At 41.2% G+C, this 13,050-nt stretch overlaps 2 protein-coding genes across 2 annotated transcripts; both read left to right on the forward strand.

Moving 5' to 3' along the window:
• The first annotated feature begins 1,672 nt into the window (after positions 1-1,672).
• On the forward strand, positions 1,673-2,914 carry LOC145403183 (uncharacterized). Its single transcript, XM_080274999.1, has 3 exons — positions 1,673-1,684; positions 2,215-2,289; positions 2,588-2,914. The coding sequence occupies exons 1-3, from the start codon at positions 1,673-1,675 to the stop codon at positions 2,912-2,914; spliced, it is 414 nt and encodes a 137-aa protein (XP_080131125.1).
• Positions 2,915-11,291: 8,377 nt separating this feature from the next.
• LOC145403184 (pro-resilin-like) lies at positions 11,292-12,918 on the forward strand. The gene is made up of 3 exons (XM_080275000.1): positions 11,292-11,303; positions 12,212-12,286; positions 12,607-12,918. The coding sequence occupies exons 1-3, from the start codon at positions 11,292-11,294 to the stop codon at positions 12,916-12,918; spliced, it is 399 nt and encodes a 132-aa protein (XP_080131126.1).
• The last annotated feature ends 132 nt before the right edge of the window (positions 12,919-13,050 follow it).

The raw sequence follows: 13,050 nt of genomic DNA on the forward strand, positions 1-13,050 counted from the left end.
CCTATTTCTCATCCATTCATTGTATGCTTTCTTCTTTTGTGCCACAGCCTGTCTCACCTCTTCATTCCACCACGCTGTTCCTTGCACACCCCTCCGTCTTCTCTTTATCCCACACACCACATGACATGTTGCACATATTTCTTCTGTAAATATCCTGCACACACCTTCCACGTCCCCCATCTGCTCCAATTCATATTTGCCCAATCGTTCCTCCACTTCTCTCTTATACTTTGCCTTTTTCTCATCCTCTTGTAACCTTTCCACTCTCCTTACAAATACTCCTTCTTCCACTGCAGTCAACTCCATCTACTCAGTGACGTGTCCAAGGTATGTTCAGACAGACATTTATGCTCTCCTAAGTTCAACAGGTTAACTGTATAAGATTAAAGGGGCAAATAATGTCACAATTAAACTGAAGAAGGGCCCAGAGAAAACGCCTTCAAATCAGTTTCACGAGTAAAAAATCCTATGATCACATAGAGACATCCAACAGGTGATTCTACACACACACACACACACACACACACACACACATAATACCCAGTCACATTCAAGAAACATAACCGTACTCCATCAGTCTCACGTACTGTACCCATATACATATACTAGGAAGACCACACATTTACGAACAGGTACACACACACACACACACACACACACACACACACACACACACACACACACACACACACACACACACACACAATACTCACGCAGTCACATTCAAGAAACATAAACGTACTCCATCAGTCTCACGTACTGTACCCATATACATGTACTGGCAATACCACATACTTACGAACAGGTAGACACTACCTGTTCGCACACACACACACACACACACACACACACACACACACACACACACACACACACACACACACACACACACACACACACACACACACACACACACACACACACACACACACACACACACACTATTTTGTACACCATATAGCCTCCAGCCGTGTCACAATTTCTTGCTTATAGTGTTCTCTCAATCCTCTTTTGGAAGCTGCATCAGATGAATACAATAACAAGAAATGTTTCAACTTTCAGATTTAATTTTAGTGTTAGAATTTCTGTGTAAATATTTCCTATTTTACACACAGGCTTCTTCCTTTATCTAATTGTTCTGAAATGGTTCACTGAAATGGACTGCAGGCGAATCTGAGAATATATAAAGTCAGCACAAAAACGGGAATGGATACAATTGAGTACGTCTTTTTTCTTTTTTCTTTTATATATATTTACGTGGTTATAAGGATATCGCATGGCTTTAATAAACGTGAAAATTCTTTAGAAATCCTTCGTCAATAGGACTTCAGCCTGGTAGGGTCAAATTCCTAAAATTCTTAAAGTTTATTCATCTCTGTAAATTTATGATGGTGTTCCAGTTACGAAATTAAATTCGCATGATATCCGCCAGTGTTGTCACCATGCCCCATTTAATCCAGGTCAGAGGTAAGGGATATCACACAGGAGGGAGAGGAAGAGGGGGAGAAGAAGGAGGAGGAAGTGAGGAAATAGTTGGTATCACAAAGGAGGAGGAGGAAGAGGAGGAGGAGAAGGAAGTGAGGAAACAGTTGGTATTTGTGAGGATGTGGATATATATAAGGCCGAAGTCAAGAAACCTGTCAGTTACTTCTAGGTTAACCTGCAAGCAACAATGAACGCCAAGGTAAAGCATGAGTACAGTGCTTGATATATGGATGACACTCACTTTGTCACCCTCACTACTAGATTACTTAGGTCTTAAAAATGCACTAGGAAGGAGTGGATGATGAAGCTAAACTTAAATAGTAGTAGTAGTGGTAGTAGCTGTGGTAGTAGTAGTAAATGCAACTCAAAGCTCATCTGAGCGTGAGCCCGATGGATTGCAGGTTGAAGTTGCCCTCATTCTGCAGCTTACCATCCTTCTCTTGGGGGAAGGTCGGGGTCGTATAATTGGACAGTGGGGCAGCTCGGTTATGTCGGCGCCCCTGCATATTCCTCTCCGACTCAGAATTAAACAATATACTGTATTCATAATTCAAAATGCATGTCAGTTGTCACAGTCTTACTGGGGAAAATCACACTGTATTATTTTCATTATTTACAGAAAAAGTAGAATCGACGTACGATTAAGTCCAACATAAGCAGTGAACATTTTACGAAAATGTTAGCTTAAAGAAAACTTACTTAAGTAGCATCCTTTCCTTCCTCACCCAGATCATCATCTTAGTGGGCCTGGCAGCTGTCGTCACTGCTGACAGCCGTGAGTTACGTGGCTACGGCGACTCTCAGGTACATCCTATTTATTGTCGTCTAATCAAATTTCATCATTTGACGCTTTTTGCAAGATATTTGAAATGTTATTTTCTAGTGGTACAATCGATTTTGTAATTTGTATTACTGGTATTATATACTTCTGAACAATTGTTTATCTGCATCGGTATGATGACAACTTGCTTTATTCTGGGTCTTCGGGGTAACTTTTTCAGTTCGACACAGGCGTTCGTAAGAAACTACACTGCTGAACCGAGATCATCTTAGTTGACAATCATTGCCTGTAGAAATATAACCTTGCTGCTGTTTCTCCCAGCAGTCTTTCGAATCCTTTGAGTCCGGCGATGCCAAGTACAACTTCAACTGGGCAGTGAAAGACGACGACTCCGGCAACGACTTCGGTCACCAGGAGGGCCGTGATGGTGACAACACCCAGGGGTCGTACTACGTGCACCTGCCCGACGGTCGCCTGCAGCAGGTGGCTTACCAAGTGGTCGGTGATGATGGCTACATCGCTGACGTCCAGTACGAGGGCGAGGCTCGTTACCCAGACTCATACGAGTCAGCCTCTTTTGAGTCACGTGAGTCCCCACGCTACGCTCCTCCCCGTCCTGCTTATTACGAGTCCAACGAGTCCAAGTAAATGGTGTTATGAACCAAGAGATAGAACGAACCAAATGAAAGCGTCTCCAGAATTAAAAAGACACAGTTCACCATTGCCATCTACCACCCTGACTTAGCTGTCCGCAAGGATTTTATTTATAATTATTTTTTGTCTGATAGTGGGAGATATTTATTAAACAACTTAATTTAATTTGTATGTTTTGCATTACCACATATTATATATTGTTACCTTATCTTCATTACACGGAGGAGACCAAATTAGAGTAAATGATCCAGTTTATTTCAACGTTTCTTTCACCAGTGCTTCTTAGGGAAGTATTTTTTTTTTTAATAATTTTCTCCGTGTAATGAATAATTAGTGTTAAAATATTCACTGCTTTCTAGACACCTTGTAATCATCTTCTTTCCTGTTCAGATACTGTATTGGTATTACAGAGTTAGAGTACATAACTGTGTAATTATTTTGCGTGCGTGGCGTTTTGCTTTAACAAATCAGTGATTTGTTCACTGACATAGCAAAGTGTTCTATTGAGAGGTATTGGGTCGTGCTCAGCAAGGGTCAGAAGTTCCTCTACTATTGCACTGTCTCCGCAACACGTAAGCTGTGTCCCTCACTTTCCTTCTTGACGCATTGTGTCAAGGAAAATAATCTATGCGCAGTGAAACATACCAAGCCTCTCTAAACTTTCAAAAATTAGCTGTCAGATGAAAGTGAGCAGTAGACAAGATGATATGGCAAACTTCTCTTTAGCTGTACTTGTAACAAAGATTGATGACAATTTACAGAAAATGTCTAAGTTTCAGTTTTCATTTGTGATATTTAGTTCAGAATTAGGGTTTCCATTGAAGTTCAGAGAATGATTTCAAGATAATATATTGTACGGGTGTGGTCTTTTGTTTTTTATTATTCAAGAGCAAGTTTTTTCTTACAGTGCTTTTAAATTAAAGGTAAATTGTTAGGGGTTTAAAGATTAAGGACTTTGATGAGTAAAATATATGATCATGGTTTCATGTGTCTTTAGTATTTTCTTATGTGTTCAGACGAAGGTTGATCCCGTTAAAAAAGGCATTAATCTATAGAGTTTACGTGCAGCCAATACTCCCCGTTGAATGTGTTATGATGAAGTATTATGTGTGATTACTATACTAATAGCTGAAGAATGCCACATTAATTACTGCTGTCACTTCAGGTGAATTCAAGATGAAGTCGGCTCTCCTGTGATTTTAGTAATTTTCAGCCTGTGTATGTGGGGAGGGGGTGAAGTGTGTGTGTGTGTGTGTGTGTGTGTGTGTGTGTGTGTGTGTGTGTGTGTGTGTGTGTGTGTGTGTGTAATCATCTGATGGGCTGCTTGAAGGGCTCTGTAATGAGCTAGAAGACGAATCCTTTCCGATAGTTCTGAATACGCTCCTTTTCACTTTTAACAGACCTGAGTTTCTTTCCTGCAGAGGGGTATTTAAGGCAGAAAATAACTGTGGATTTTAGATTTGAGGGGTATAATATCTACCCCCCTCCTCCTCCTTCTCATTAATGCCCCTTTGTCAATAGAAACATTAACTTACTTTGTGTATTTGCTTTGCGGCCAGTGCTACAGATCCCAGTGTACAGTGAAGAAAGGTGGATCATACATGGGAGAAACTGCATGGTTGATGTACTGTACCATGTGCTTAGGTCCTCTTCCCCCTTTGCTAGACTGACTGTAATGTGACGTGGTTAACTGCAAGTCAAGCTTTTATATTCTGAACTCGCATAATCGACGTGGGGTCCTCTATTGTATCAAAAGAAAATAAAAAATGATGGTCACCGATTCACTATCTTATGATCTGAAGAAGGCGGGAGTTTGGGTTTTATGAACAAATTAGTAGAAACTCGGAAGCAGCACACCCAATGTGACTTGAGATTTCTGTTATAGCTTCTCTCCTTTGTTGGTTCACAGGGGAAGTCTGATACCGTACCCCTCCCCCCTCATGTATCTAAATCTGGGTGTAGTTTTGATAGCCTGTTCTCTGTCCCAGCAATGCAATGTGCCACGCTGCTTCACAAATCATTTCGGTATTAGTACCCACTTTCCATAGTGAATTCTTGCTTAGTTAACTAGTCTATATACCATCGTAGATGCATTTATATTGAGTTTTCCATGTACGCTGTGTTGCACTTAACATTAACCCATTCAGTACAATAACGTAATGGTTTAGTTTTTTCTAAGGATATGCAGATGATGTAACTCAATTTAAGAATGACCTCTCATCTTCAAGAAGCTAAAGAAAGCAATAGCTCACTCCGTCAGCTTGAAAAATCTCTCCTATGACGAATAAACTAATCTACAGACAGTCTGAATTAGACAATTTATTTGCCATCGGTTTCAGGAGGTATACTGGTAAGGCAAGTGGTAACGAGCTGGTGCACTTATATTTTAATCATATGTTGGTGTGCGTCCATTCCTTCTCCAATGACAGCATTCGTTGGAAGGGTAAGGGAGGGGGCGTCACCGTCTGAAGGAACAACTTTATTCACATGGTCGGGATCAGGCCAAGATACACGTAATTTAAAACTGCACAGCGCCACTTAAAAAAGACATCAGACAACCCTCATAAGGAAAAGAAACATTGTTAAACAGTGAGCATGATCACGCACCGTCTATTTTTGTTTTTAATCTATCTATTGCCAGACGCCTTCCGTAAGAGTTGCCACGAACAAATAGCCTCCATGTCGCCCTGTCCCCCGCCATTTCACTGCACATCCCCCAGCTCACACTCCCCTCTCTCATCTACCTCTCCATTCCATTCCTCCGTCTCATTCTCGGCCTCCCCCTCCCTCTCCCCCCTCCACCTCACTCACATACACTCTCTATATTACAGTATTTTCTCGCTCTCCATCCTCTACACATGGCCAAACCACCTCATTATACTTCTCCTAACGCTTTCTATCACATCCATATCCATACCACAACGCTCCTTCACTTCCTCATTTGTCAGCCTGTCTCTCCACGTAACTCCACATTTTCCTTTCAAATAACTCATTTCCATTGGTCTCACTCATGACTTGTGTCCTACCAACAAGGTCCAAGCTTCGCTTCGATAAGTTAGAGTTGGTATCACAATAGTATCATGCAGCGACTTTTACTTTCATGCTCATTTCCCTGTTCCTTATCACCGCTTTCAACGAACTTGCATCGTTTCTTCCCCGTTGTTCACTTTCAAACACTTCATCCTCCAAACTTCCGTCCTTACTCATCACACTAACGTAGTATTTAAATGCACTCACATTTTCCATTTCCTCATCATCCAGCCATACTGTAGCCCACAAAAAGAATCTGTTGTTGTTAGTCCTGACTCACAGACGGGTCAGCGTGAAACATCCGGTTGCTCACTCCCACCTAGGTAGATAGGTAGGTAGGTCGGTAGGTAACTAGGTGGTTAAGAAGGTCAGCAGGTAGGTAAGTAGGTAGGTGGGTAAATAGGTTGTTTATTCATACAGAGCTTCCTACTCACTCCTATTCTCTCTAGAACCCTTCCTAGCTTGTACTGCACCTATTCATTCCGCCGCACGCATTCTCAATATCTAAAATTGCCAAATATGCCCTTCTTCAATCTTTAGCCATCTTATCACCTTCCTCGCAACAAACACATTATCCTCCCCTCTCCTATCCATTCTAAAACCATTCCGCTCTCCACCCAACACTGTTCCTCTCTAGAATCTCTCTCAACCTCTCACACAAGATTTCGTAAAATACCTTAGTTACATTATCCGTCAGCGCTATTGGCCAGCAGTTTATAAGCTCCCTCCTCCTCTTATGTCCTCACATATTGAATAGCTTTATTGTGCTTTCATTCCATTTGCTCGGCACTCTTTCCTCGTCCAGAATTCCCTTGAACAGCACATGCACACCCTTTCTCACTCCCTCACCCTCCCCCCTCTATAGAATTCATAAGTATCTCGGTCCCAACCTGTCGTTTTACCTTTTTCCACTGCTTCACATAATTTATTTCTCCTCTGCTTACTTCCCCATCACTGTTCTCACTTATCCGCCTTTCTGTCTCGAATGTTACCTCACTCCTATCTTCCACTTCATCCATAAGCCTTATTTCCTTCCAGGACTCTTACTGCATTCGCATTTTTTCCTGGTTTCTCTTACCACATTTCCTCCTCCAACTAGTTCATCCACTTTCACTTGTTCTTCCCTGTCCTCTCCCTTTATGAAATCGTACAATTCTCTACTCCCCACGTCTCCTTTAACTCGCAATTCCTCCATTATTTTCCTCTCGGCTCCAGCTCCGGCTTCCCTCATCAGTCTCTTTTCCTCCTTTTGCTAGTTCTAGTATTCCTCCCTGGCTTCATCATTTGCTGCCATTTCTTCCACACTGCAATCTTTATTCTTCCTTAACCTTCTACACTTCCTATTGCATTTTTTCCCTTGTTTTCTTGCACTCTCGATATTCTCATTCCACCACCTCTTCCTTGTTCACATTGTCTCACCGCTCTTCATACCAACTGTCCTTCTTTCAACCAATTGTGTTATCTTCTCACTCAACATATCATTCAATTCATTTACTCCTCCACACATTCATCCACCATCCCACTCCCTCTAAGTCATCCCTAAAGGCACTCCACACTTCTCCTCTTAATATAAATTGAATGTTCCTCTTAACTTCCATTCCTGTCTGCATTTTTCTCTTTCTCTCTTGCGTTCCTCTTTAGCACAGGCATACTCCATCCCTGTCACACTATGATCACGCAACAAGTCTATCCTCCTCTCCTCATCAGTCCACATAGATTGCATACGTTTCATGGCAGTTTCATTCACCAAAACATACACAACCGTCGATTTAATGCCCTCCCACTCCATGTCACGCATCTCACTGCAGTTAATGTTTTAAAACCACGGAAGGGACAGTCATTAACCATGTTATTTATAAATTAGATAAACGAACGAGCAGTGTCAGAGGTAAAGGAGTGTGAACATGTCCTCTCAGCTTCTATGAAATGCGGTAGACCTTTCGTCAGTAACATTCAGTCCAGTTAACTTAATGTGATCAACAGGAACAGTGTTTGGATTAGCCATTTAAAAAAACAAAACTGACAACACATAGCTTGTACGCACCAGTCAAAAAAGTATCGTTACTTTTTCGGGCGTTCCATTTTGAAACGCTAGACAAAGTGACTGATATGACTGCCAGAGTTTCGGCAACAGTTGGTACGCCTGTGTTCCATATCAGCAGCAGCTGGGGACGGGAGGGGGAGCGAGAAGAGGATGACCAATGCAAGGTATATTAGATCCCTCACAACATAGCAAGGATTACATCAAGTTGTAGGTGCCTGCCGTGAATGGATGTTTAGAATTAAGGACTATATAGAAGACACGGGCGAGTGAATACATACCCTGATGCATTTAATGGGACTGTTTTGAAACACCACAAATGAGACATGTCAACAGGGACACCAGTGGAGATAGTCTAGATTTTTTTAAACAGTATTACACTTAACATTGTCAACAACAGTAACATTAATAATGATACTAATAGCAGTGCTAGTACAACAACAACAACAACAACAACATCATCAATAATAATAATAATAATAATAATAATCCATCCATTCATCCATCATCCAATCCTACATTGCCCCAGGAGGAGCGTAGGAGCCCTGGATTAGGCAGTTGGTCCCGACATTTAAGATGAGAGTGACCAGCCTCACTCATCCCTGAGTGGCATTATATGAGCAATCAACCCCAACCATTCCTTGGATATAAACCTACACCGGCTCGATCCGATTGGAGCGCAATAATTACCCACTAAACCACCAGGCGCCAAAATTTGGTTATATGGTTACCACCCAGCATAGTAAATGGTTTCCTGGTGTACAGGAAACCATTTGGCTTGTCACTCAGTGTAGAGTCACCCACAGGCAGAAGGAAGAGGAAAGAATGAAGGAAAGAAAGACAGAAGAGGGAGTGTAATGTCACCCGCAGGCAGAAGGACAAGGAAAGAATGAAGGAAAGAAAGACAGAAGAGGGAGTGTAATGTCACCCGCAGGCAGAAGGACAAGGAAAGAATGAAGGAAAGACAGAAGAGGATGGAAGGAATGAAGGATGGAGGAGAGGAAAAGGCAGACACCCGACAACAGCACTACATCGAGTGAGTGGATGGTGAGCACCCCCACCTACCACAAAAGAATAATAATAATAATAATAATAATAATAATAATAATAATATCATCATCATCAAATAACTAAATAAAAAAAATCATGTAACGAATTTTGCCAACCAAGTGTTCCAGACGCATTCTAGTGAGTGAGAAACGGGAGAATGACGATATGTATGGACCTATGTATTTTATATCCAACCCTTTCTAGCACTCACTATAAACGCCTCCTGTCCCATTCACATCATTCAGTCTTTGTGACATACATCCAACCCGTTCCTTTACAATTACAAGATTACTTCTGAATCACCTAATGTACTATATGAAGCCCCGCTGGAGTCACATTCCGTCAGAACGGATAAACTCATTCATGCCTACAGGGTGAGAATGTACAGTAGGGGTACCAACCGTACATACTCAGGTCAAGTAACAACGACTGAAAAGCCTCGGATATATCGACTTCCATGCCTATCCATACGTTTTTTTTTTTGGACGACTGTTTATTCCCGAACGGTAGGTCCTGTCTCACAAATCTGTCATATTTAACTAAACTATATGAAGCAGTTGATAGTTATCCGACATATAACATCATGTCATTTTAGGGAGGCATATGATATGGTTCCCAGTGAGAGTTTGCTCATGACATATATATTGTTCAGTAGGCAAAGGAAGGGATGCCTCAGTACGAATGTAATCCCAGTTAAAAGGAATTAAACTGATCGGTAACACAGATAATTTAAAGTCGGCTTTGTGTTAGAAACAAGTGATGTGTATTAAGTTCATGGCCATTTGTTGCTTATTACATATACAATGATAAAAATTAAATAGCAAATATCAGTAATAGTAAAATCTTTGATGCCAGTAACAAGCAGAACCATCTAACACTCAGAAATATGAGTCTTCCGACAGTTCATGTTAGCAGATGCTTAGTGGAGTAGGGGAAAAATTAAAACAGAAAAATGTAATGTTTGGAACTGAGCCTTTTACATGATAATAAGCAATAACTTTCGTAAGAAAAAGAGAGAGTTGTCATTTCACCCATATAAGTCCCGTGGACAACAAGTGATTCTACGTTTATAGCTGGCAACACACACACACACACATACACACACGTAGAGAGAGAGAGAGAGAGGATTTTAATTATACAATAAATTCTAATTTATTTCTTAGTTCCCTTAAGTTACACTGCTGAAGCTGCTTCATATGTGTAGTAGATTAATACCTAAAAATCACAGAGGCTCACTATATATATATATATATATATATATATATATATATATATATATATATATATATATATACGATATCCTTTGTCCACTTTTTGTTATGCTGGACCCTACTTTTCATTAATGATTCCCGTTCGATCAGCTTAAGCAACGTTGGGTATGGTTAGTACTTGGAGGTGACCGCCTGAACTCAAATATTTTTACTCTTTGGCAGCGAAACAGTCATTTTGCATTTATTCCGCCTGATGACAGGTTATTTTACTTTCAGCAATATATATATATATATATATATATATATATATATATATATATATATAGCCACATATGTTTTGAAAAGTCAAAAAAGAAGAAAAAGTATTCCTACTCTGAATTTCGATTTTATTCAGTTTTTTTAAACTCCTCGGATTCAAAGGAATAAGGGAAAATATATGACAACACCTACGGTCAAGAGCATGGTTAACCCACAAATACATAACCACCTCCAATTTTCCACTCAAACTCCCTCCCGACGATTATACTCAGCCCAGACTGTATGAGCTTGAGAATGTTAAAAGAAATATCATCAACCTTTTCATACTCAGGACAACACTGGTGTCGTATTTCATCTAAAGCCAAACGAGTGTATTTAAATGAGAGTAATTCACAGAGGATAGTGATAAATGGAGTTGTTCAAATTCCATTTTGCTATATGAAAGTCCAGTGACGGAGCAGACACGCTCTAATAGCAGAAATCGCCCAGTATGCGGTTTTAATATCACTAGGTCAAATTCCTAGGATGCTCAGCTTTGATTCAGCTCTGTAAATTTACCATTCCAGTATCAGGATTAAGTTCTTATGATTTTCGTTAGTGTTGTCGCCATGCCCTATATAATCTGGGTCAAAGGTAAAGGATATTACGTGTCAGGAATGAGGGTGGAGAACCAAGAGGGAGGGAGGAAATGCTTGGTGCAGGTGAGGGAGGATGAGGATATATATACAAGGCTGCAAGTGAGAGACCCGTCACTTACTTCTTGATCAACCTGCAGACAACAATGAACACCAGGGTAAAGCCTGGATAAAGTCTTGTTATATGGAGAGACACTTCTTCATAGTATTCGGGTTTACCAGTGAAATTCGTAGGGCATACAAGAGCGAATAATCAAACTAAACTTATCCTACAGTTTATTGCCCCATCAGGAGATTCTGGGCACAGGGTTAGACTAGTCATTCCAGACACTAAAGGCGACGATGACCAGTTGTAACCCCTGAGCAGCAATACGTGAATAATAAACCCCAACCATCTTGCGAATCAACACCTTTATGGGCCATATCCACTTGAAGCGGTGGCTTCTACATGTTGGTCATGCGGTTATTAAACAACATAATAACTGGTGTCCTTGACTACAGGAAACCACTTTACTTGTTAGATCTGTACAGAGCCGCCTGTAGGTAGAACTATATCTACTGAGTGGATGGTGAGCGCCTCCACCCTCCACTGTCAATGGAAATGACAAATACTGAGAAAAATTAAATATTAAGTAAATCAAAATTGCCGTAGCTTTGGTGTGCACGTGCTATAAAAGTATTAGGAGATACAGTATATTCGGAGACTGGCTATGAGGAGACAATCGATACTAAGAAATTGACAAGAAGAGTGTATGTGGGCGATGTGGAGAGAGGGAGAGGGAGACTGATGATGAGATGGAGAGGGATATGGGTTGGAGAGAGAGCAGCCAGACGGCAGAGGACAGGGTAACAGGTTAATGGAGGCAATTCTTTTGTGGTCACCGCTTACAGGATTGAGGCGTCTGGTGAAAGATAAAGAGAAAAATGCCAAAGAAAGTTTCCTCAACAGCTTCATCTAATCTAAGTTACTGATATACAGTCGTTACATCAACTTATTTATTGTAATTCAGCAGGATAAAGAATATGTTCAAATGAAAATTAATTATTTCTTTTTCTTCCTTTGTAGATCGTCATCCTCCTCGGTCTGGCAGCTATTATCACTGCTGACAGCCGCGAGTTTCGTGGCTATGGTGACTCCCAGGTAGGCTGTAAATAAAAAAATTAATTTCCATTGGACTGTTTGGTGAAAACTATGACTTCCTCTTTGCTATGCGAATCATGATAGATTTCGTAAGTTGTATTACTTACGTGACTGTGGGCATTTGTAGAAATCCATCCTTCAGTTTCAGAGCATTTATTTTATCCTAGTTACCCCCAGATATCTGACTCAGCTAAAACTGGAGCTCCGGACGTAAAAGGGCTGCTGGTTATCTCATTTGAAGAGAATATTTTTGGTGGTTTACTTCTGTTAATCAGCAATTATTGTGTGTTGAATAGTAACTTTGCTGCTGTTTCTCCCAGCAGTCTTTTGAGTCCTATGAGTCCGGCGATCCCAAGTACAACTTCAACTGGGCAGTGAAGGACGACGACTCCGGCAACGACTTCGGTCACCAGGAGGCCGGTGATGGTGACAACACCCAGGGGTCGTACTACGTGCACCTGCCCGACGGTCGCCTGCAGCAGGTCTCTTTCCAAGTGGTCGGTGACGATGGCTACATCGCTGACGTCCAGTACGAGGGTGAGGCACGTTACCCAGACTCCTTCGAGTCCCGTGAGTCTCCTCGCTACACTCCCCCCCGCCCTGCTTATTACGACTCCAACGAGTCCAAGTAAATGGTGTTATGAAATTCATGACTCAGAATGAACCAAACTAAAACGTCTCCAGAATCAAACAGATGCATCCCATCATGTCCGACCACCACCTTGACTTAGCTGCCCTCAAGGAATCCTTATTTATTTGCTTAG

Source organism: Coenobita brevimanus, chromosome 60 (genome assembly GCF_032717465.1).
Source record: "Coenobita brevimanus isolate Jiangsu-jjx chromosome 60, ASM3271746v2, whole genome shotgun sequence".
Lineage (NCBI taxonomy): Eukaryota > Metazoa > Arthropoda > Malacostraca > Decapoda > Coenobitidae > Coenobita > Coenobita brevimanus.